Here is a 25,993-nt window from a genome sequence, read left to right on the forward strand (position 1 = left end):
AATGAGTATTTCAATGTATAGTTGTACTTATACATTTTATTATCTTATATTTGAGATACGATATAAAAATAATATTATCTTAAAATAATTCAATTTTGACTTTAATGAATAATAATAATAATGTGAAACAAACAATATACAATCTCGGAAGTTTCATTTTCTCAATATAATATACAATATACAAATGTTTAGAAAGAGTTGGTACTTATAGACATTCTCTTTCTGAAATGCATACATTATTCTTGTGTATAGTCATCATTCCTTATCATTATCATAGTAATCCTTGTGACTATGATCAGAAACTGATGTTGAACTATTAGTTAAAGCTGTCATAAGCATATATGACTTATAATTATCTTTACATGCTGATGATAATCCATTTTCTTTTACTTTACATTTCCAACTAAGATTAGGAGTAAATTCAACTTTTAAGTTTTCTGTTTCTTCAACTGAGTTTTGATCAGGGCTCCTTGTACTGTTAGCATTTGATCTATATAATTTAGATAAGATATTAAAATAATAATTTCTACTTAAAATATTACAAATTAAATACTTACTCTTCCAAGACATTATTTTCATCATAGTGATAACCATACTCTTCAAAAACAGTCTCCAAATTATCGCATTGCTCTTTTAAGCTTTCATATTGTGCCTTAGTTTCTTGGAGAAATTCTTCCATATGAATTGAACCTTCTTTCATTTCTGACAAAGTTTGTTCTATTCCATTCTGATATTTTTTAGTGCATAAAGAAAATATTAAATAGTATCAGTAGCAATATAAATTTTTAAGAAACATTAAATAACAAAACATTAATTAAATGGTAGAAATAATTTAAAGAAATAAAATGATTTATGTGACACAAACCTGTGTATTCTTTATAACATTCCACATAGCTTCGGTATAAAAATCTGATTCTGCAGTACATTCTGCAAAACGTCCGATTAGAACGTGTGGAAGTTTCCATGTTGTATTTAGTTTTTCAATACCGTCATCAATTTGTCGAGCTTGAACTCTCAGTTTTCCAAAATTACTTGGACGCATTGAGCAAAAATTGTATCAAATTTATTTGCTATTTTACAAGTTAATTATTTTGAATGACTGTATACACAGCTACGTAAGCGTTTTTTAAATATGTAACCGTATACACTTTTGCCAACATAAAATATAAAATTCTCTGCGTAAGTAACTATCCCTTTTTATATTAATATTATATTGTTTTTACTTACTATATGTTATAATTAAGCAGATAAATGCAAAGGTTGTTAAATTAAAATATATTCCTATTCAATAAATTTCGAAAAATTTATATTTGAACATGTTTTTTATAAAACACTGTTTTTAATGTTTTTAATAATATATTATATTAAATTATACGTATGTGTATGCTCAGAAGTAAAATTTGTATAAAGTTTAATTGCATATTTCCATGTCATTAATGATAGCGCTTTTAATACCATTTTATTGGATTGAATCCCATCGACATTTTTTTACTAATATACCATATGTCATATAATACAATTATTAAGTATTAACTATTAACGAATTAAATAATGTAATTCAAAATCTATGATACTTATTAAAAAAACCATCAAAACTTTTATGTAATAGTGGTAGTATTATTATGTCCCAACATATATAATTTATTTTCATATAAGGATAAGAATTCAATTTAATATTGTCTCATTAACTTTCCATAGTTTGTTTCCTGCGAAAATTAAAGTTTAATACAATACTGTTGAATAAAATTTGAATAAAAATTATGGTTTATTGTTTTGATATACATATATATAACATATGCATATGTATGTATATTCGGTTTGATAAATCTGTCGAATCTTTTATACCGGTTTTTTTTTTACTTTAATTTATTACGTTTAAGATTCCTCAATTATTAAAATTACATAATAGCTACTTGAAATCTTCTCTAAGTGACATTTAAAAACTCGAGTTTTAAAAATTGTAAGAAAGGGATAAATTCTTTATGCTGTACATTACAAAAAAATACTTCTTAGTATAGATGTAACTGATAATATTTGCTTATTTAATACACAGAAAATAAATAAAAAATGAAAAAGAAGGCATATTGCAATAAAATATAGTTACTGAAACAATTATATATGGATGAAAAATAATAGATAAAATTATACAGAAGAAATAAATTTAAACCGTGCGTGCTTAAAATTACAATAGTATTTAGTAATCATACTATAATAAAAAGATTTCGTTAAATATGTACGTTAGATATATTAAAATCGTACAAAATTGAATAGTAAAATTGTCTGTGTTGTATATCTATAATAATCAATATTTCTTTTTTATAATCATAATAAAAGAAAAAATATAATAATCAGTTACTAATATCGAAGTACATAACAACAAAGTATTTTTAAATTTATCCACATTTTAACTAGCGAGAGACTACTTTTGACCTACTGAATATGCACTTATGTCATAATCGCACCAACGTCCATTTTCAGACGCAAACGCTCGTAACGGATTCTAGGGGAACATTAATGACGACATGTGCATAGTATAGAAAAAGCTACATAAATGTGAAATTGTAACCACACATGAACGCGGTTCGTGAATATATGACATTAGGCACAACGCATAATGGCTACTGCAACATTGTAAAAAAGTGTTTCGCCTGACAGCAGTAGAAATGTAGTTCGTGTAATTCAAAGAACATTTTGTGGTTTAATTGTCATACAGATTTTTTCGATTAACTAAGGTTAATAACAAACTCATTTGTTCCATGACTTCCTTACTAAATAATACGTAAGTACATAGGTTTTAAATTATATATAGGTTGTTATTTATATGATATAAATTAAAGTAATTAGTGCAAAGTAAAATGGAATTTAAATGACCTCTGTAAAAGCAAATTTATAATTTAAATGCAATTTATGTAAATGGACAACTATATAGTTGATTGTAATTCCAGGTTAACAAAAAATGACAGTATTAGAAACAGAAGAAGATGCGGATAAACGTTCAGTTCCTCCTAGGAAGAAACTTTGCTTATCCCTTTCTGGTCGTGCACGTACAATTTCTAACAACATTTCTCAGGCTCCTCAGATTTCAGAGAGGGAGAGCCTTTTAAACAGAGATACCTATACACATAGTACGTAAACTTCATTATTATATAAACTTTTATATTATATTGAATATTCATTATATATGATTATATCAAACATATATGATTTAACGTTTTTTTATAATGTTCATTAATTATGAAGGTACAATCAAAATGTTGAATGGTTATCGCAATCAATTGAGCAATCACCAAGATGGAAGTTATGATGTATCGAATAGTGGTACAGAAGGATTAAGAATAGCTACTTTATGTAATTTAGGAAATACATGTTTTTTGAACAGTGTGATATATACGTTACGATTTGCACCATCCTTCCTACATAATTTGCATCATTTGGCCACCGATTTGTCTAATTTAAATGATAAACAACTTCAAACAAAAGTAAGTTGTATTTTATTTAAAACAATAGATTTTGTTCCAGCAGTACACGTCATTAGCGACTGAGATGTTGATGCTAATTCTTTAATTAAAAGAAAGAATGCTTTGTTATATTTTTACATAAAAATAAAATGGAAAAATATATTATATATTTTTTATATTAGATAAAGTCATCATCTTTGGGAAGAACTGGTGTGTCACTTACATCAAGTGGCAGCAGGAGTTGGAGCAGTAAAGACCTATTAGCTTTGGCTGGACCTACTGGAGATAGTAACAAACATAGAATACAAATAGCTACTGAGAAGTTACATGAATTGTTCATGGCATTACGTGCATCTGAAGCAAGAGAAAACAGTGAACCATATCAACCAGATGCATTTTTGCAAGCTCTTAGGTAAATATAATATTAACAATAGAATATTATAATTAAGAATTGAATATTACATTAAAAACAATGATGCATGTATATCTTTTTACAGAGATGTGAATCCTATCTTCGAAGGAAATCAACAGCAAGATGCTCATGAACTTTTAGTGTGTTTACTAGATAACATCAGGGAAACATTCCAATTGTTGGTCAGGCATAGAGAAAGTCAGTTTGGACAAAATAACGATGGATTATCAGACTTCTCTACAGAACATTTAACAGATGTACAATCAGAAGGTAGTAATTCCAACAAAAGAAGCATTCGTAAATCTAGGAAAAAGAAAAAGATAACGACAAGGGGAAGTTCATCTTGTCTTGTACAATCGAATCTAAATGGTGTATCAGTATCTTCTAGACCATATGAGCATATGAAATATTATATGAAGTACTGTATGAAATATGAAAATGGTCATGCTGAATTTCCGGAAACTAATGGAGAGATAAATAGTCATAGACTAGAAAGCAAAAAGTGTTTTATTTCTGAAGATTTTGAAGGAGTTAGCCTTTTGCGGACTACATGTCTAGAGTGTGAGCATGTTACAGAACGAAAGGAAACATTTTGCGATATATGTGTGCCTATTGATATAGACAGATCAAGTGAAAAAGGTAGGTGATATTAATGATTATCCAATATTAAGTAACGAGTAACGATCAGAAATATACTGTAGATATATTTATTTGCAGATAAAGAAGTAAGACCAATGGATAGTAGTGAAGTATACAAACGTGCAGTAGTTACTAGCGAACTTCTTTGGGGTAGAGATAAATATTGGTGCGCTCGTTGTCTTCGTTATAATGAAGCTCGCAGAGCTGTGTGTTTTCCATCTTTACCAAGGCTACTTATATTGCAGTTGAAAAGATTTTCTACCGCAGCAGGGTAAGATTCAGTTTTTTAACTTTTATTTATTACAATGAAGAAAGAAGATTTCCATATTTCATATAAAGATATATATTGCATTAGGTCAATGGAAAAAATTAATAATCATATGCCAACACCGTTAACGTTACAATGTTTTTGCGAAGAATGCAACAATGATCAAACACGGGGAACTACAAGTGGCAGATCAGAGTCACGACATGTATATAAGTTATATTCTGTAATTATGCACCAGGGTGCGACAATGACAGCTGGTCATTATGTCGCTTATACTCGTTTACCTGATGAATCTGCATTCGCAGAATATTTTCAATGCGATCGAGGTAGTAAACGACAAACTTCTGGTCAGGGTAGTAGCAGCAGCACAAACACAAATTCGTCTTCATCAGACAAAACATCCGGTATATTCAAATACTTTAGAAGTAAACCAAGTGCTAGTGAATCTAAGGAACAATTAATTCGGTTTGGTTGTCGTAGTATGGATTGTTGTGGTATTCGACGTCATAAACATACTAGCACATGGCTGGAATGTGATGACGAAGCAGTACATGTAATTCCATTACGAGAGTTAGAAGATAAATTAGCGCCAAATCCACGAAATTCCGCCACTCCTTACCTCCTATTCTATGTAAGATCTATGACGTAAATATTTTTTTCTTTAAAAACGTAAAAATCATGCGTATATCAAGTATTCAAACACTAAGAGTGCAATGGGCCTTGTTCCTCCCTGTTAATGACTGCGCTGTCACACACATTCCACATCTGTTTACTCTGTACGTACTATATCAGGTTTAGGTGAATGTGTATAATTTCGTAGAAAATAAATTATGTATTAAAATCATGTTAAGCGTTAGAATTTGATAGTTAAATGATATGCAATAAATTCTCCACTCTACGCGATAATGGTACTCAAATCTTGCTATTAATACCACAAAGTGTCAATTTGTATTTAGATGATTAATGTTAACTGGGACATGGGGCGTTTTATTTTTAAGTTGTTTCTGTAAAAATAAAAGTGTGTATTCTTGATTTAATTCCCTATTCTTTTCAGCTTTGGGTACTTTCCAATGTAAATGGAAGTACAAAAATGATATTTACAATAATTAAATAAGCTTATATTCTAGATACTATTATCATATATATTTTTATTAACCATATTATTTTTTTTCATGTACTATCTACAACACATATTATCTTATCTTATGTTTTATTTATGAGAATGGTAAAAACAAAAAAGTATTTATGCTAGTAAATTAATAATATATTCCTTTTATATTTTTAAATTAAATTATAAATATATTTCTTTAAACGTATAATTTTTATACTTTTATTTCCTAAACAAAAAAAAAAGATAATTCCAGATTTTTTGCCGAAGATGTTTGCGTTTGAAATCGTTCTAATTTAAGTTCAATTATTATATACATAATCACTGTTAAATGTGCGAAAATCAATCACTATGACACATAGTTTGTAATAAATATTTATACGTCCAAGAAGTAATTTAAAGATGTCGGAGTTAAGCGATTGTTGTTAAACAATAACAGAATGAAATAGAGCAAAGAACAGTGAATTATTAATTGCGTAAAATGTCCTGTTTACGTTGAAATACATATTTGTAAAACGTCAGGATGTCAGTTTAATCATACGTGGCTATATACATATATCGATTATTTCGATAGGGGTCAGTAGTGAATAGTCGTGTTTCACCTGCCAGCCTGACGTATTGTCGTTTCTTCTACTTTCGACTCGCGTTACAAATACATTTAACTTTCCGCCTTTTTTTTATATAAAAAGTTTTCCTACTTGGACATGATTGCATCGTTTCTTTAAAGAAAAGGTAAGTCAGTCGTATATAGAGTTGTATACAAATTTTAACGTTTTTAAACGAAATCAAATTTACGCGCTACGAATAAGCAGAATTTAAACGAAAGTAGAACATTTATGTATACGTTATAGTGTGAATATATATTTTTTATATTCGTGTTATATTCATTGTTAAATACGATAGATTGTAAAATATTAAAACTTGCAGGAAGACATTGTATTTGCATAATATTGAAATCGGTAACGTTAATAAGTAATTACTATTTAAGATAATTATTTGATTACCAAAACTGTCTGTTTTTTTAAATTAATCATTTATATAAATATTAGAATACAAAGAAGAAAGTGTTGTAAGAAAAGTCAATTTTTACTGTTATTATTACCGTTTTAATAACTTTATATTCTTTTATTAGTTATATACATAGTTATTATTTGAAATAATGCTTTTCTTTATTTGCATAACGTGCGAGTAAACTGCGTACCTGCGTTTTATTCAACAGTAACAATTTAACGTCAATTTGTATAATGACATGGTGAGTGTAACATATAAGAATTTCATTGAATGTACGTATTTCGATGTGAAACACTATGGATATAGAAATCATTCACTTGACAAAAAAAGGCAATCAGTTGGAATCAGGCAAAAAAAAGACACAAAACAACGTTGATTGTTGGTAGAATTACCAGCGATAGTAAATGGAAAATGCTTAATGAACATTACAATAGTATAGAATATCTCCATAACGCATAGTGCACATTTATCGCTCTAACAAACTAAGCAAGCATAATCAATACAGTTACAGTATATCGTCGACAAGTATAATAGATGGATGTCGTAATATCATTGACGTTTATTACATGCACTGCACATTATATATTAGTGTCATATCTTTCTTTCTTAAAGAATTACGTTCGATACAAAATATATATAGTAAGCATCGTAAATTTATTAATTCACTGTTCACGTATACTTGATATACTTCACTTATTTGTATTATATCACATTTTTAACATTGCTCAACGTAGTGATAAATACATTTAATACGATATTTATATAGTCATTGTATAAGTCAACATAATTATTGATATCGACGTAAGAATTAAAAGTGATGTGATGAGATTATATCGTAAATATTTAAAACATTATTAGCATGTTGGTCATTAACTGTTGCAAGTTCGAGCACTATAAATATATTTATAATAGTAGTTATTGTGTACGTTGATTTATTTAATACGGTTACTACAAAAACCATATACTACAAATATAATACCACATATAATACAAGTATTTATATAATATATATAAATTTATTAAGTATTTATATAATTTATATATTATAATTATATATATTGTGTAATATGTATATTATATAATATATTAATATAATGATATAAGTAATATATAATATAATATATAATACAAATATATACTTTAACCAACAAATACTATATTACAAAAATAGTATCACCTTTTAATATTACACGAGATAAAATTAAGTCAATAAGAATAGGTATACATATACGTACATATGTCATTCACCTATTTGTTTTAATCGAATTTTCGTACCTCGGAGATGATCTTATCTGTTTTTCATTTATACGGTGATTACAGATTTTGCTAAAACTAATAAATTATCGGTATGAAGTACCAGCAGATCTCGGTCGATTTTATAAGCATGGTGTACACCGCTTGTTCGTACTTGGCTCTCGCTGGAGTCGTTTGGATATTCTTACGACTCATCCAGGCGTGCTTTTGGTTACCACGCCATCTGAAAAGACAAAATAATGTCCAACGAATGCTGCAAGACAAGGTTTTATTTTTCTATTCTCTTTTAACAAGTAAAATATATTAATATATTAAATCTGTTAGCGGATTAAGTGGTTAAATGTTTTTGTATAATATTACAGTAGCTTTTGAATAAGCAATCACATCTTTCCTTGATTAAAGTTCCGTAAAATTACCTTTACACTTTGTTTATGAACCAAAGCGAGTAGCAGGGGGCATTGTTTCATTGTTCTCAGCCTCACATGTCTGACCGGTGATAAATGAACCTGTCGAATTCTGGACATTGATCGAGTGATTCATAAGTGAAATTTGAATTTTTATGTTGGAACTGCATAAAACGGAACTCATTGATGAATGGTTGATTTGAACAGATTATCTGTTATCTTTATTATTTCTTTCTTTCTTCTTTTAAAAATTAAAGATAGTATTCAAATGTGTTCAAAAGTATGAAATGTATCAAAATGGGAAATATATGGAAAATATGAGAAGTGCTTGGATGAAAGTTGTAATATATCAAGCGTGCTGAGGTTATGTGATCTTCCAATTATTTTAAAAATCCCTAAATCAACATCAAGAGAGGAAAGAATAAAAAAATTCTTCTTAAAAGGAAGAGTACATTTCTCATTGTACATGGAATGTTTTCAGAATACCTTTGCTTGCTTCTTTCACACGAGATATTCTTGACACATTAACATAATGGATATTAGCATAATACCAAGACACATAGAAACTGCACGATCGAACCTCCATATACCTTACTTATGTAATAGCGTATACACATAATATATTATACGTTCATACGTATGTCACAGCATTGAAAAGGACCCTATTACTTAAAATCTTAGACTAATTTCTCAATGTAGAGATTTTCAATGCGTATGTATATGTATATTCGACTCTGTACTCTACTTTCTGCAATATTGCCGCAGTTAAATCTCGACATATCCTAACAATTCTACGCTTTATAACTCCAGATGTCCTAGAGCTTTAATTCAGTAAACGATACTTTTTAAACGAGGTAACGTAATTATGGTTAATCCTGACTTGTCCATTTCGAAAATTCATATCCCCAAGAATAATTCAAATTAAAAATGAAAAATATTTTGTTGAAAATATATAGTGTAATATGCAGTTATAATATGCAACGAAAAATATATATTGCCATCTATAAATTCGGAGTTGAAAATCATCATAAGGTCGAACAAATGTCAGTATAATCTGTTCCTCTCAATATTTTATAACTAGACTAAGGATTGTCCTGCATTTATGGAAAATTTCAGTGTGGAAAAATGTATAGAATGCATGTAACATATAGAAATACATAAAACATTCAAAGTACAGTAGTTGTTATAATATTTGGAGGATGAAACAAATCTCTATTCGACCTCTATTTCTTTAGTTATATTCGCAAAAAATCTGAATTTTCACAAATATCTGCAGTCCATCACTTTCGATCGAGACATTTTCTTATATTTTTCATACCTTCCGAGATATTTGCCTTTTTTATCTATTATTATGAGAATCATCGGCTTTTAAAAAAATGTTTTAAAAAAATTATTTTGTAATTTACGAAATTGAAATTGCTTTAATATCTTCACTACACTTATCAATACGAAAAGACATTTGAAAGAAAATTGTTCTGCGTAAATGGATAAATATTCTACTACCTTTTAAGTGTTTACACGCTTATTTAAAAATACCTATAGTTATGTGAACCATTAATTAATAATCATTTTTGTATAGATGGAGGGCTATGAGAAGTACATATTGGAATGCGAAAGAAAAGAAAAGATTGAACAAGAAATGCAAGGCGGGGATGCCAAGTGTGATCCTGAGCAAGCGGAGAAATGGAAAGAACGAAGAGAATGTCTGGAAATGTTGAAGAGGGAATTAAGTAAGATTCGCGATGGCGGTGACAATTCGCAAGACTGGGACTATCTTCTGGAAGATGATGAAAAGAAGGAAGCTAGTATCACAGAAATTCAAGATGACGAAATTTCTAAAGATGAATCTAATGGTAAAATAAACGCAAGCACGAACGTGATCAAACAAGTAGCCGATTCGGAGGAGAAAAAGGACAAATAATTATGTTCCGCATCATCTCTGTAAGAACGCAACAGCATCTATGATAACAGATTGAAGATGTTTTAAATCTTTTTAGTTCGTAAAAATCGTAAATAAAATGGTACGATGAAACATTTAAAGAATTCGATTCGAAGTATTTAAAAAATATGCAACCAGATAAATGTGTGTTCATTTCAAAACAAACAGAAGAAATAGTAATTATTAATTCTGTGACAAAATTTTTAATAATTTTGTTTTTGAATGTATCGTTGCTGCCGCGGTCATTCAATAATTAATATCATAAACAGTTTTAACCTTAATACGTTTCGTCCACATATTCACCTACGAGGCACAAGAATTTAGTAATTAATACGTATTAAGTGTTTGATTCTACCTATACTTAATTATATTTGCAATGATATATGAGTGAATGCAATTTATTGTACGTACCTAAATATACAATATGTATGAAAAATTACCTGTTGACACGAAAATGTAAAATAAGTGCATATACATTAGAAACACAATTCAAAATTAAAGTCTATTACATACACGTGCCTCTTTAAAATTACAATGTAATCAAGGGATATATCGAGTTTTGCTATCATTAACCTACAATAATTTAAAGAATTCAAATTAGTTTATGACATGATAAAATTATTATATTATAATATAGAAGATGTATTACGATATTAATGATTTTAATATATTTTTGTTATATTTATTGTATTAGCATTATTTAGTGCTGTATTGAGACTTTAAAGAAGTGCCCTTATAAAAATAGAATAGGTATATTCTTAAAGATGACTGAAACACATACACGAAAAACAAATGAAATTAAGATATTTAAAAAGTCGAATTTATAATACCTAACAGAGTTAATTTATCGAAATATTACATATGGAAAGAACGATTATGATATTTTTGTACTGGATTTTTATCAAACATAATGTAAAATGTAAACTTTATAGTATTTATAACAAATATTTAAAGTTACCAATTCTAACCAGGAAAATGAATTGAACTGAATATAATAATATATAAACTAAGTGTGATTTCGTATGCAACTAATGCACCGTATTTTTTACATGTATGTACATCAACAAAATCCTATTTATTCTTCAAACGTGTTATACATCTATGTACGTATCTTTGTATCGTTTGAATTACAAAAGTAAAGACACCAAATATACTTAATATTAATCATGAAATTTTTATTAATTAGATCGTATCTAACTAAATTTAATTTATCATTTGGTATCTCACAGTATTATTAAATAAATGTAAAATAAAAAGAACTTCTTAAGTTTCAATTTTACCACTAATCATTATTATTAACATTTTTGTATGAAAATGTATCGAATGAAATAACTTTCAATAAATCATATACACAAGAATTCTTTGTTATTGGAGAAAACATATCATGTCTATGTGAACTATCTTTTTAAACATGTAAATAACTTATCATTTTTGGAATACCATTAGTGAAATTTATAAAAAGGAGTACACGATGGTCCTTTCGCGGAAACGCATCGTCGGTATAATTCATTGTCGAAAAACGCCCTTTGCGAAGGTGTGGTCCGGGAAAACACTTGGAGGCCTGCTGCAAAATGACGCGCACAGTGCCGGAGTAATCGGTTCCGCCGCACATAGCGCGTCGTATCGTAGCAATAAATAAATTAAGGTCCTTTCACGGCTGGGCCAAATTTCTCTTACGATCAAAAGTTTCTTCGCATGCACACCTAATTCGAAAATAAAAAGGTTGGTAAGCAGACTGTTGCGCCTCAACTCGACATCTGTTTTCAATCGAGTTATTAATAATTTAAACTAACAATTGATACAACCGTAGAAATAATTAACTAAGAAAAGGATTAATTCATATGTGAAAAGAATTTCCTGTTCTTATGATATGTTTTTATCGTTGAAAATTTTACGAATGTGCACTAGAAAGGGATGGTTGCGTTAGCGATAATTATCGAAGTTTGTTATCTAAAGACAGAGTTTAACCGAAATTTATCGATTAATTTTCACGAGTATTTTCAGAGAATAGACACGAACGAATGCAACAACTGTATCTAGATGTTCCCATTACAATACCTTGGGAAGCAGGTGCAAGATACCGGGTAGAGATATACACACGTTTTACGGCCTGAAAGTCAAGGCTACGCTCGAAGGGCAAACTTAAAAAGGAGCTACATTTGCTGGCGCACATCCAACTGGAGCAACGATTATTTTCTTTGCCTGCGAGGCGATGGAGGTCGCTGCGCCATTCTAAACATGTATTGGGTCTAATCCAGCCGAGGCATGTGCACGAATCATTTTTCTTCAGCTGTCGGCCACGACTTTTTTCCTTCAGCATCAATTTTTCGTAATGAATCTCTGATTGCAATGTGGAAATGCTTTATGCAGCTATATCCTGTTCTAATGATAAATTAATTCCGTCAAATGCAACTACTTATGAATTTCAACAAGAAACAAGGAAAACTTGTTAGTTCAGGATGTAACTTTTACTTTAAGTCACATTACAAAATTATAGATTTATCAATATACGTTCTATAAGTAATGTAATTGCAAAGAAATGTATAGAAATTTTCAGGATCCGATTACTTTGAGTTTCATTATTTTAGTGTTGTTTTATACGTCATTTTATAGTAAAATTTTGTATAGTTATTGAGTTCTGTTAAATTTGAAAAACATTAATTTTATTCATTTTTATCTTTACAGCATAATAGAATTATATTATAAAGCTAAATAGAATCTACGTTTAATACAACAAACTTTTATAAAATACACATTTATAATTAATGAAAACAATTAATATATGTTTACACGCGTACTGTTCTATACGATACATAAGGAATCCCGCGAACAAATTGAGAAACTTTGTCAGCGCGTTCAGAATGTATCGGTCAATTTGTCTTTGATTTTGAGATATGTAAAGTATATTGAGATATAAACCAAAATTAATTATACGGATTAAAGCTACTTAATTTTTGTTCATATTTAACATTGTGTTCGATTTTGACATAATGTATTAATCATTTCGTGTTCCTGTGTACGTAAGATGGCTTTCACATTAACCGTGTCTATTTTAAATATCGATAAGATCATTCCAAATGCTAATACTAGATTCATTGATATTTGTTACCAAATGCTCATGTGTATACACTTTTGACCTCAATTTGAAAAACATTTGAAGGGGATAGGTTAATCACTGTGCGATTTGTGTTACACATTCAATATCAGTTTTCCTTTGACTTTGATAAACATTTTATAGATGTTAAATAACAAGGACTTCCATGATATTGATATTGCTATTCATATTTTTCTGCAACGGTATGTAATAAAACTTCATTTATTGGAATAACTGCAATTCACATGATGAGAAATTTAAGATTAGAGCTTATAAGAATATGTGCGATTGAATTTAATAAGATATTCAGTAACATATTACGTTTAGAAGTCAATTATACTTTTTCACATTTTTAATACTTATACATATCTATAAGAATCTAATTATATGTTATATTCCACTTAAGGTCAATGACAAAGCAAACACATCAATTGCATATGTTTCTATGTTGAATGATTTAAAATTAATTCATATTAATAATTTCAGTACATCATCGCTATAGCACTAATTACTGACGAATCAAGTTATTCTCTCACTATATTTCGCATAAAACCGTCTTTTTCGTAAGGCCATGCAACTAGTGTACTTACATGAATCGATCACTAACTTCGTGAAAGTTTTCGTTATTCGTGCGCAAGGTGGTGCCACCGGCGTTATTTGTACACAATCAGACAGTTTGATGGCGGGAGGGCGCTACTTGCAATCGGGTGTATAAGGGTTCGTGGACGAAATTGGCCCTCTTCATGGACCTAGGCGATTACGTTTCTGTCGTGTAACGCGAGGGACAACACGCGAAAAGTGGTTTGCACGTTGATCTGTGGGATTGACGACAATGTCGTCGAGAAGGCGACGTTCTACGTTTATTTAAAAATCGTCGATGTATACTCTCGTCGCTGACCTGGAGACCGGCGACAGGAGCCATGCCGCAGCACAACCCCTGCCTGAAGAGGCTGATGACAATGACAGCGACGAATCGTCATCGTCTTGTCAGCTAGGGAACGTCGACAGCAAGTAAGTAAGTAGTTGAACGTCATGTTCCTGCTGCGTACCGCCTTTCTGTTTTATTTCTTTCACCTGCACGATTTCATGGTCGATAATATTTCTCTACCTGAATATGCATATATCATCGCGCGAGTTTTCGATCATTTGAATTAATCCACGATCGAACATCACTCAATCATTGAATTTGATATTTAACGTACGATGGTTACGTGTTGATTTGGCTGGTTAATGTGTTTGTAGATGCAAGAAACTGGTTAGTTATGTTCTAATTGTGTAATGTGATTGTCCAAAACAATATCGACGCGGCAATTTGAGCGATAAAGAGGGGAATATCAGAATAATAGAGAGAGATTCGGTAGTTTGCCAGTCGATGCATGCACTTATATATACATATATATATGGATATGTGTATGTGTGTTTTTCGTATAAATGTGGTGTTCACTATGTGGATCAATTTGGTTTTCGCGTGCACTATCGCGTGGTTCTATCGTTGATCTACTCGGCGCGGCGTGTTTACGCTGCGGAAATATAGCCAACGAAGGATCGTACAGTTGAAATATTGTTTCGCGAGCAGTTGCGCCGAGTCTTTTGTTACTGCTGCCAGGTGACTGGAACGAGCAGAGGTCACTGACCGGTGAACTCTGACCGAACATGACGTCATTGATTGTAGCCTCCATCCAGGGAGTTTATTTTTGTGTCACTGTATAGGTCGGTATAGGAGGTGCGACGCATCTGTAGAGAGTGGAGCATCTATGGCCTTTAATCCTTGTTGCATGTTCCACCGTCAGACCTATTGCGTCAAACGTATATAACGTACATACGTTTGATTTACTTATAATTGTATACCTGTGTCTTTTTAATAAAGTATGAACGAATGAATGAATTCGTATTATGAACAATTTGTTTGTTGGTTCATATTCAACTATGCTATAATTTTAATCGTGAATATAATACAAGCAATAGACATACGATTACTCATCGATTAAAGAGTCAACATTGACGATGCCGTAATATTTGAAGCGCGCAGGATTAAGTAATCATAAGATGGAAATAACAGATCCTAATAATTTATAAAATATGATTTTGCGTTTTATACTCATGAACGATTGTATGTTTTTAATGTTCACGTTGCAGATAATAACATCTTAGAAATAATTTAATATGCAGTAAATCAGATTTAATTAAATATAACCGAACTAAATGAAATATAATTGAAATATACACAGTACATGTAGCTCTGTATTTTGTAAAAACTTCCTATTTACAGAATTACTTGTTGCACACAGTGAGTACTTATGAAAACATAAATTAATATGCAAATTATACCTTTTTTGCAATGAATTACATTTATTTTTCAAATATCGAAATTTAGTAGTGTCCTATCGGCATTGATAGTCTATATAAATTATGAGATAACACAGTAAGTAACAAATGATAATCATTAGCAGAGAGATAATCTTTTAATAAAGTATTATTAATGTGAAAGTAAAATTTTGAATAGTTATAGCATATTTAGCTACAGGAAATTTAATTTTCAAAGTGCATGAGCCAAACATATTTTGTAGCTGTTTTTGTTATAAAACAACTTACAATTACCTGTTCTCGCAAGAAAAAAGACTTGTGTGAAAAAGCTGTTCTGAAATTTTTGAAACATCAATAAATTTTTCATCAATATGTTCACATGTACAATAGGTCGTGTGAATCGCAACCGTTCCCAAAATCCATACCGAATTTCAGCTGTTTCTAAAATGAGAATAAAGTATACACATAAGTATGCAAAATTTTATTCTATCCATTACATAAAATAAATATGACAAATATAAATCTGCTGTTACTTGCATTATGTTTAGTATTTGAACGTGAAGATCAGAGCATTTAAGATTGTACATAGAATTTATATATATATTTTAGCCATTAGTAAGAATTTTAGAAAGTCTCCTAACGTTTTTTTAAATAAATTAAACGTCGAGGCACTTGTAACGTACTTAATTGATCAGCAACGTACTTAATTTACTATTTATATATATATATGTGATAACGTTTATGTACTGTAGATTGTAAATGATAAATTTAGAAAGAAGAATACTAAGATTAGATAAATTCGGTCAAAAGGTAAATAACTCGAAAAGTTATCTTTTGTTATGCTTCTTTTCAGAAAGTGGAAGATTATAAGTAATCTTAGTAGCAGTAATCCTAGTATCAATAGTGTTTGAATAACAAGATTCATAAATTTGTAGATAATACAAGATTTAACAGATGGCAAAAACTATTTAAAGAGTAAAGTTTACGAGGCAGAATTTTATATTTATTTCTATTCAATCTCTTTCAGCGGTAAATGTATCTCTGGTCGAGTATTAACAAGAAGAAAAATAAAGATCTCTTGTTAAGTAAAATTATTTTTAATGAAAGAATTAAATTTTTTCTTGCGAGACATGAAAGATGGACTTTGATTTAATGTACAAAGATATTATCTATAGTTCTTTAATTATATATCTGTCTTGAAACAAAGATGTATATATGTTACGTTGGTTTTCCAAAATCTTCTGTCTTCCAAACTTCTTGTAAGATCACTAAAAACAGTCGACTATTCCTTCTACGTAAATTAATGTAAAGCAAAGTATATAAAATTCAAAAGTTTTATATACAAACGCCGTGTATTACCTAAAAAGAACTAGAATATACATGTACATGTATAAACAAATCTATTACGTATATATTCTCAACACATATCCTTGATCTCTTTTCTTTCTGTATATAGTATACAATAAAGGTGATATGTTGCTTTTGAAAGTCTCATTGATTCATTTGAAAGGCATCGGAGGAGCCCAAAACACTAGCAGCAAGCCCCATCGACCTTAACAATTTCGGGAAAAAACATCTCGCGGTAATTTTTAGTTAGCGACGGAAATTTGACGAACGAGCCAGTAAAACCGTGAAACGCGAAAGAAAGTGAAAATACGTAGCGGGAGCAACGTGGTTGCGTTTTAGAAATCGTTGAAGTAAAAGTAATTACGCGATCTCGCGACCAAACAAACAACAATCTCGTATATGCACATGGTGACGTCAGAATTATTTGGATCATCAGCGGTGCAACAGTTTTCAGCGCGAGCTCGTTGGCGGACTACGTTTTCCGCGCGGTAAATCTCATTTTACGTTGCTCGTTCACGGCGAGAAACGTGGCACACGCTTTTTGTATTAACAACGCCGGCCTTCGTACACACTTGTAATTTTCTCGAAGCATGTTCATCACGTAACCCACGTATCTCATTCATGGCGTTCCATCGCGTCTATCGGTTTCCTGTGTGGAAAGCCGAGAGCATCACGCAGCTCCGTTCTATCGATCTGCAGCTGGCAGGAGTTCTCCCTCTTACTCCTCTGGCCCTCAGCCCGTTGCTCCTTCCTCATCTCGCTCTTCACCAACTTTAGGCGTCTCTGTCCATTTTCCAGCGATCGTTCGCTAGCTCATTCATGTCCTCTCCCTCCTTTTCGTCCTTCTCCTTTCCTTCTCTCTTACTCAACCCCTTTCTATACTAGTTGTCCCTCTTTATCTAATTTCGTTTCTCATCCTCCGTACCGTCCATTTCTTTCTTCTCGCGTTCTTCCATCCTTGTACAAGTACGTTCCCTATCTCCTCGACCTTCTCTTTTCAGCCACCCTTCACCCTCTACCCTTAGCCCCCTATCTCTTTGCCTTCGAGCGGTAGATTCCCCATCCTCCCTTGTTCGTGTCTTTCCTGTCCTCTTCTACCTTTTGTGCTTCGTCCGTCATCCCTTCCACTCTTCATTTCTCGTTTTCTTTCTTCGACCTGTCCTCGAGCGGAATATCCTAGTGCAGCGAGCGAGGAACAGGTAGCGATAGGATGAAGTTCCATATGTGTGGGAATTTGGCGTGTAACGCGGTAGATAAAAAGTAGATGGAAAAATGCCGTATGTTGTGAAAATGCGTTACACACACGGAGAATTAATGCAAACGTGGTGGTTAGGTGCTGACAGTTAGGAAAAGTACATATGTCATTTCTTACGATACTAAGGGAAATACGTTTATTAAAATAATCAACGATTAATTTCAAGTATTACGTATCCATATTATTTATTTTAGATGTGAACAATCCCATCGACTTTTTATCCGAGAAGCTTGCAGTTGCTACTTTCCTAACAAAATGTTCGAATGCGAAGGATTAATATTCCGCTAAGTAAAAGTGGATTAAAGATTTCGATATTCAAAAGTTCCGTACTCTTGCTCCATTAAGAAACATGGAACGACGGTGCTTGCGTTTAAAAATTCTCATTACCTTCCTTTGTTTCTACGGATTTCTCCAATTCTCCCAATTCTCGAAGCTGGTACAGCGAGTCCGTGTTACAAGAAAATACCCTTTACGCGGGGGATATCTGTATTCATAAATCCGAATCGAATCGAATCCAATACCCAAGCTTCACTTCATAGGATTTTCGAATGGTCCGAATACTAAGATAGTTCACGTTAAATATGTCAAACATATCATAGATATTAACACCAAGTTTAAATATACAATACACCCATCCATGTTGAACCACATAGATACGCAAGAAACATGTACATAGCGAAGAAAATAACTTTTCGATACCTCAAAGTAACTTTTCCTTACTCACTTAAAATTGTAATATAAGTATTTCCCTTGCAAGTAGTTAATTTTCTATTTGTTCATCTTTCATCTGGTCTTTTTCCAAGTAATTCCGATCGTTACTCGGCAGTTTTGAGCGTTTCGCTAGTCAAAATTTATAATTTAAACTCGAAAGTGTCCGAAAGTAAGTGAGAAGGTGAAGAATACTATCGTCTGGCGTGGACAGTATCCTGCAACACGAGGAAACTAAACGAAAAATGTGTGCGATGTACCGAGTGTAAAGGTCGGGCACATGGAACATGCACCGAACAAAATATCTTTTATATTTGTCGCAATTGCGATTGCTAGTGATTAATTACAGGTTTTACTCTTCTTCTGCTCATTATCATAATTTAAATCGATACATATCTTAATCTTTCAAAGTTAAACGTGTGTTACTATCGTGGCCGTGCAGTGTTACGGTCGATCCGGGGTCAAGGACGGTTGTAACACTTTCTCTGCTTCTGGCTTTTTATCAGTAACCTGGTTATTACTTGATACGGTGAAATTCCTGTGACTGTACAATGTCAGATAAGTAAGTAACACCTGCGTGCAAGAAGCTTTCTTGTAAACGTAATAAAACTATTCAATCAACGTGAAAAGTTGCAAAGTCAAAGTGTTCGTTCCAAAGTATTCAAAAGTATTGCAAAGTGTTCGTAACATACTCTAACGGTTCACACATTGTATTATTTCATTGTACAGATCGTTCTCAAGCCACAGAATGAACAGTTGCGAGTTTCGGGAATCTGTTCACGAGATGTTCAGCTTGTTGGTAGGGAGCGTGGCTCCCATTGTATGGAGCGGAGATCTGGGGATAGGGAAGAGAAGAATGGATAAGATACAGAGAAGGTAATTTGAAGCGAATCCTAGGTGTGAAAAGAACCGCACCAAAGTATATAATAAGACAGGAAACGAAGTCAAAGGAATTGAATACTGTAACGGATAAAAGGGCAATGAAGTATCAGAAAGAAGCGAGGAGGATATCAAGTAAGAAGTTGGAAGTGGAATGTGTAAAGGAAATGGAAAAAGAAAAGGACAAAGCGAGAGAAACAAGTGGAAAAGGAAAGAGGATGATCTGCTTGGATGAAAGCATAGCGATATAGAGAAATAGATAGATATAAAATAGATAGATAGATGTATATAGTAGCAGGGAAGATGAAAGTGAAAGGAGAGGGGGATACAGGTGCCAAATTATAAGGAGTACTACAAATACATAAGATTGCACGTAAATCCATCATGCATAAGAGGAAACCGAGAATAAAGGAGAGAAAATTAATAGCCAGATTCAGAGTGGGAAATAAACACTGGCGAACAAACACTTGACAGAGGAGGATAGCAGGAGATGCAAAACATGCGGAGCTGAAAGGGAGAATATGAAATATATAGCGAAATGATGCGAGGAAATTAAATGCAACAAATAAACAAGGGAGGTGTTGGTACACGATACAAGCAGGATAACAAACATGAAAAGAATAGTGGAAGTAAAATGAGCGAGTTGGGGCGAGAAATAGAAGGTGAAAACAAAAATCAAAAAGTTGTGGGTGTGGGAGGCCAAGAAATAGAGGAAAGTCTGTTAGAAGTTGAGAGTATCATGAACGAGTAATTAAGTTAATTAATTAATTGATACTGTTAAACAGTGTAATAGTTAAGGATATGAATTGTACAAAGAATAATAAATTTGGGGGATAGATTTAAGAGATAAGGAAAATAAGAGTGAATATGAACTGGAAATCGCCATGAGTCGAAAGACAAAGATTATGAATAATAATAATAATAACAATAATAACAATATATTCTTATTTTTATTATACTTGTATTAGTTATTATTAAATGTTAACTGTCATTATTATACAGTATATCCATTTTAAATGTCTATACGTGATTTATTTCTGTAAATATCAGAAGTGCAAGAAAATGTTTGAGATGAAAGTCGTTTGACTTCACGGGGGAAACTTAATAAGCTATTTCGATTCTTTTCATATTTTTATTTAGAGAGATCTCAGTGCCAATGTGACTGAGTAATGCAATGTAATTTTAAACGACACCATGTGTGTTTCTATACACCATTCCATGCATTTCGTAATTCCCTATAAGAAAGTATTAGATACTTGTGTCTGAAAATGTCAAGTTCAAAAGATATTTTAATGATACACCATTCGATGCATTTCGTAATTCCCTATAAGAAAGTATTAGATACTTGTGTCTGAAAATGTCAAGTTCAAAAGATATTTCAATGATAATTTCGTTAAATTGAGTGTACGAAGGTCAAGGAAAACATAAACATAAAAGCACATTGCGTTATATTTCCTTTCTTAGTCTTTCGTACGATAAGTTTTATAAGATTGAAGTCGAAATATGTTTCAAACTAATTATTTTTCGGCCCAAACACCTCGATGCTTCTTCGTAGAAAATTAAAAAATCCATCCAATTGTGTATAGAACTGTGGTGGATTATTATACGTATTGGTTTATTAAAGAGACCAGTGATAAAATTGTAATAATCAATGTATATTAAAATCACTTTAAATATAAGTACAAAGACAGTGTATGTCGGTCGTAATGAAGTATGCTTCAATGCTACTGTTCAACTCTACGCTCGCTATTCGACTGTATGACTCGCTATAGTCATTGTCCTAGAGAGCATGTTCGTCTATTTGTATCGACCGATGATATTACAAAAAGCTCAAATGTAACTCTGGTTGACGATTATAAATACCGGCGATAATATTTTGTCCGGAGTTTGTTTACCTTTGAACCTACCAAACCAAAACAACGTTGGCACTCCAAGGCACAACAATATGAGTCTCTCCCGATTCGAATCTTTCGTTGACTCGTGTGTCGCTACAGAACAATGTGTAATTCCATTATTTAAAAAAATAGAGGTAACTGAAATTTTGTATATGCCTTCACTTTCAGACAAAACATATGCAACACGCGATGCAACACAGGAAACCATAACAATTAATTTTTCCTAATGAAATTTTTTCTACCTTCCACCCACTATGGCTTGTTTCAGTTGCTGGGGGGCACCCTGTATGCGGTTTATATGCAATAGGAAGTTCAAATAACAGAACGTTCATAATAGAACGTTCACATAACGGAGGTTCTATTGTACTTATTTCGATATTGCTATGATTCGATAGTCTTACAAAAGCTAAAACAAGTCACAAGAGTCAGGAAAGCATTTAATTATGAGCGTGGAATTAGATTACGAATGAAAATTCCTATGGATTTCACCGATAACCGAGAAAAATGATTTTAAGGAACTGTTCGGTCAACGTTTGATTCTATTTGGGAAAAATTTGTTCGCTCCTCGAACTGCTCACAGTTCGTTCGAACGTGTCGCGTTTAAGTTTCCCTATTTCTTCTATTTCTTCTCTTGCGATATCCGTAGAGACGCTTGAGTTTGTAAAATTCTTGAAAAGCAAATGCACTTTCATCTTCCCACACGCTGTATGATGTAAAAACATCTTTGAGAAATATCAACTCAGAACTGTGAAAGTCCAGGTTTCATGCTCTGACCTCAACCCCCGTGTCAATTTCACACACTTTTCCACTGAAAGGTTAAGTTACTTCGCCATTCATGCAGCAATTTTTTCGCAACTTTTTGACTTTCACGTGCGAATGAAATGCGATACCTTTTTAGACGAATTGGTGCGAATGCTTGAAATTATTTATTCGTCTTTCCATTTTATTGATCATCCACCATCGTGTCAATCTCGTACACGAGTGACGCATCGAATTACGAAAATGAAGGATGGCTAAGGGTAAAAACGAGCCCAGCTGGATCGTTGTACGACATTTCTTCGCCAAGTTACGACAGTTCGAACATCGGCAATTTTTCGCCGAAGATTTAGCGATTTAATTTTGTACGCCAGCGTACTTACAGAAGCTTCCTATTGGCAATTTGAGGCCATCACTGAAAACAGGAGATCCTCTGTCTCCCTTCCTCGTCACCTCGCAAAGGTCCGGAGAATCGGATACGATTGCTCGAAGGAAGGAAGTGCACGGACGAGTAGGCGAAGTCAACCCTTTTCAGTTCTCTCTCTTCGTCTTTCCTCGGTTGCTTCGCAAGGTTATCGTTGCATCCAATTAAAGAGAATCGTATGCATCGATTTCGGCTTGTGATAACTTTACTTGATCCCATAAGTACGCTTTGCGATAGCAATTAATTGCGATATCGCAATGAAACGCATCGATGGGTTCCGGTTGGCTAGTAAACGCTGCGTTTCCCGCGTTTCATTTTCATTACGCGAATAGAGTAACCATTTAATTTCGCCGATAAGGATAAAGCCGAAATCCATTAGCAGAAACGAAATTCTGACATGCGAACGTTAGGTAGATTCCTCTTGCAGCGAAACATTAACTCTTTGCACTTGAAATTTTATTTCAATTTCGATACCAGCAGCTGCCAATGCTTTTAAGTGTTTTATTTGAAATTTACTTTAACTAAAAAATAAGACAATTTAAAGAAATAAAGGAAGAAACAAATTCACTTAAACACCAGTTTTATTCACACTATTGTTGTATTTTGTAATTTTTAAGTGTATGATGTATCTTAAAACAATTTCCAGGATGCAATCCTGGTTTTCTTTCACACGTTTCACAAAAAAAAGGTGGGACTGAAGGAATGTCAAGTGGGACTCGACAAAGGAGCTCCTGAGATAAAAAAACTGATGTTGAGTCACACTCGACATAGGAGTGCAAAGGGTTAATTTATTCTCCTCTCTCTTTTTATCTTTCTTATCATTTGGGAAAAGGACAATTTCGAGAAGCGAATTTTAATTTCTGAAATTACTTGATTTAAGTATATTGAGTTAATTTAGGTAAACATCGGAATACGGTAATATATAAGTAATGATGTCGTAATGAGTTCCGATATTCCAACTAACTGCCTAATAATGAAGCATTCAGTTTAGGAGATTGCAAGTTCACTTTTTAATTCGCGTATTGGTTGTTAAATGGGGCAAGACGATAAATGAGAAACGGGAGTTAGAGAATGTTTGCAACGTTTAAAATTTAAGTACACAATACGTGGTGTAATATTGATTTATTTACGACGTTGAAACAAAGAATATGATGCAGAGTTTAATATTTTGGTAAAGTAATTTAATTCAGTAATTTAATTTAATAAATTAGACTTTTGATAAATCAAATAATTCTCGTTTTCGTCGTCAAACTTTACTTGCAGAAAATAACAGGCCGGGTTTTTGGTTTCCTTTAATTATCTAAATACAAAATCACCTCTCTTTTATTGTCTAACCCCTTACCCCTTCGAGACGTGCTTAATTAAATGCTTAATTAAGTGCAATTAAGACGTAAGTAGCTGATATCTCGAAAAATTAATTTTCACCGAAATTCTAGCTGTTACAAATTTACTCTGATTATCTACCATGCGATAATATCTTAATCCCTCCTTTAAAAACATAGACAAGCAGATCAAGAATTAGGAAGAGGAGATTTAAGAATATAGATATGCAAAAATGTTCGCCAACGAATTAGTCTTTTAAAATATCCGCATTTTCTCGTTGATTACGATGTAGCACGAAAGCTATTTTGTTAACAGAAACGAGTACACGAGTATACAACTAATAAAATTAATTTTTCATTTCAATGATACAACATTTAAATCCGAAAGAACGTTTAATGACTGGTGCGTTCGTGCTCGGTAAACTTATCCATCGCACGTGTCGTAACCTGTTGAACTTTCACGCAACGTTGTTATTCATCAATTAAATTTGATAAGCGTGACTAAGGATTCGATGAAGTCTCGATAACGAAAGTCAGGATGTACTAACTTAGAATCGTATCTCTTATGTGTAGCGAGTCAGGCTTAGATATTTCTTCCCTGGATCATCCTTGACCTTGTATGCTGATATCATTTGATAACCTTGAGGTAACAAATATTTCGCTCGCAGCCCTGAACCAGCGTTGTTGTATTTAGAGCGAGCCTTATTCACAGAGGCAACGACTAAGGGTTATACACGTATGGACACATGCTACAGTCACCTCTTTGAAAGGCTTAAAACGTGCAATTCTTTCTACGTGGGAGTAATTTTAAAAGTTAAGGTCAAGGCCTGGACCCTGCAGATTGAACGCGAGCGTAAGAGGACAATTTACTGAGAAAAGATCGGATGCGAGCCAAAGATCGCTTTGACAAGCTTTAGAAACCAGTTCCCATCGGGAACATATGCTGAATATATTTGTTTGGTTGTGGAAGAGAAAACCGGGCTAGTAGTTCTCGGCCAAACTTTTTCTCCTGTTAATAGGTATTTAGGAATATTTAGCAGCCGTACTGTTTTAGTATAGTTGCTGGCAATTTTCCATGCTATAGTCGATTAAACTTTGGCAAAAATTGCGCACTAGAAGCATAGATTCGATTAAATGATGATATTTCTGTTTAATTATTTCTAAATTGTGTGTAGCAGAGTTGTAGCTCAATTAAGATCAGCCCGCAAGGCACGAGACCTGGGTCGATGTGGTGGTGCAAATACACTGAAATTAAATGACTGAGTTTCGTCGACTGTGTAATACGCAAAGAAATAGAGAACTTTAAACTTTTAAGTGATTGCCCACGACCGAACCGTGTAGAGCGAGGAAAGAAGAATGGAATTCCTCAGAAATGGTGATCGTAGGGAACATTTAAAAAGGAAAATAGTTGGTGTATTTTATTCAGGCAGAAATAAAGGTGACAGAGTTGACATTGGAGCATTAGTCGCGCAACTAATGCCCTGCCGGTATGAATAAGATCAAGGACTGATGTTAT

The 25,993-nt window shown here is 32.4% G+C and overlaps 4 protein-coding genes and 1 long non-coding RNA gene across 11 annotated transcripts in view; 3 read left to right on the forward strand and 2 right to left on the reverse strand.

The window, feature by feature from the left end:
- Positions 1-16: 16 nt before the first annotated feature.
- On the reverse strand, positions 17-1,573 carry LOC126913798 (uncharacterized). Its single transcript, XM_050717074.1, has 3 exons — positions 866-1,573; positions 558-727; positions 17-490 (listed from the first exon to the last, which is right to left on the reverse strand). Exons 1-3 carry the CDS (start codon positions 1,040-1,042, stop codon positions 256-258), a joined length of 582 nt encoding a protein of 193 aa, XP_050573031.1. The 5' UTR covers positions 1,043-1,573; the 3' UTR covers positions 17-255.
- A 776-nt stretch (positions 1,574-2,349) lies between these two features.
- On the forward strand, positions 2,350-5,814 carry LOC126929004 (ubiquitin carboxyl-terminal hydrolase 1). The gene is made up of 7 exons (XM_050744959.1): positions 2,350-2,779; positions 2,946-3,125; positions 3,241-3,479; positions 3,641-3,870; positions 3,956-4,509; positions 4,588-4,780; positions 4,865-5,814. The coding sequence occupies exons 2-7, from the start codon at positions 2,957-2,959 to the stop codon at positions 5,424-5,426; spliced, it is 1,947 nt and encodes a 648-aa protein (XP_050600916.1). The 5' UTR covers positions 2,350-2,779; positions 2,946-2,956; the 3' UTR covers positions 5,427-5,814.
- Positions 5,815-8,239: 2,425 nt separating this feature from the next.
- Positions 8,240-12,919, reverse strand: LOC126913846 (uncharacterized). The gene is made up of 3 exons (XR_007709471.1): positions 12,552-12,919; positions 11,934-12,196; positions 8,240-8,373 (listed from the first exon to the last, which is right to left on the reverse strand). It is a non-coding gene; the product is annotated as an uncharacterized LOC126913846 (long non-coding RNA).
- LOC126913799 (uncharacterized) lies at positions 8,245-11,665 on the forward strand. The gene is made up of 2 exons (XM_050717076.1): positions 8,245-8,415; positions 10,134-11,665. The coding sequence occupies exons 1-2, from the start codon at positions 8,245-8,247 to the stop codon at positions 10,473-10,475; spliced, it is 513 nt and encodes a 170-aa protein (XP_050573033.1). The 3' UTR covers positions 10,476-11,665.
- Positions 12,920-14,283: 1,364 nt separating the features above from the next.
- Positions 14,284-25,993, forward strand: part of LOC126929033 (uncharacterized) — a 194,311-nt gene continuing 182,601 nt past the window's right edge. For 3 of the 7 annotated variants that reach the window (XR_007717042.1, XM_050745039.1, XM_050745038.1), the window contains exon 1: positions 14,284-14,598. Coding sequence is in view for 5 of the 7 variants with exons in the window: in XM_050745039.1 (XP_050600996.1) it covers positions 14,465-14,598 (134 nt within the window). In the remaining 2 variants the exon portion in view is untranslated. Of the gene's footprint in view, positions 14,603-25,993 lie in introns of all 7 variants that reach the window. The other 4 variants (XM_050745033.1, XM_050745035.1, XM_050745034.1 and 1 more) reach the window with 4 other exon arrangements.

Source organism: Bombus affinis, chromosome 2 (genome assembly GCF_024516045.1).
Source record: "Bombus affinis isolate iyBomAffi1 chromosome 2, iyBomAffi1.2, whole genome shotgun sequence".
In the NCBI taxonomy this organism is placed as follows: domain Eukaryota; kingdom Metazoa; phylum Arthropoda; class Insecta; order Hymenoptera; family Apidae; genus Bombus; species Bombus affinis.

What these genes read in the sequence shown, in the direction of transcription:
- LOC126913798 (XM_050717074.1), bottom strand. Translation starts at nt 1,042, where the DNA reads ATGCGTCCAAGTAATTTTGGAAAACTGAGAGTTCAAGCTCGACAAATT. An exon ending in ATGTTATAAAGAATACACAG is followed by an intron (nt 728 to 865) that starts GTTTGTGTCACA and finishes AAAAAATATCAG; the next exon opens with AATGGAATAGAACAAACTTT. An exon ending in GAAAATAATGTCTTGGAAGA is followed by an intron (nt 491 to 557) that starts GTAAGTATTTAA and finishes TAAATTATATAG; the next exon opens with ATCAAATGCTAACAGTACAA.
- LOC126929004 (XM_050744959.1), top strand. Translation starts at nt 2,957, where the DNA reads ATGACAGTATTAGAAACAGAAGAAGATGCGGATAAACGTTCAGTTCCT. An exon ending in ATAAACAACTTCAAACAAAA is followed by an intron (nt 3,480 to 3,640) that starts GTAAGTTGTATT and finishes TTTTTATATTAG; the next exon opens with ATAAAGTCATCATCTTTGGG. An exon ending in AGACAGATCAAGTGAAAAAG is followed by an intron (nt 4,510 to 4,587) that starts GTAGGTGATATT and finishes ATTTATTTGCAG; the next exon opens with ATAAAGAAGTAAGACCAATG.
- LOC126913799 (XM_050717076.1), top strand. Translation starts at nt 8,245, where the DNA reads ATGAAGTACCAGCAGATCTCGGTCGATTTTATAAGCATGGTGTACACC. An exon ending in AACGAATGCTGCAAGACAAG is followed by an intron (nt 8,416 to 10,133) that starts GTTTTATTTTTC and finishes ATTTTTGTATAG; the next exon opens with ATGGAGGGCTATGAGAAGTA.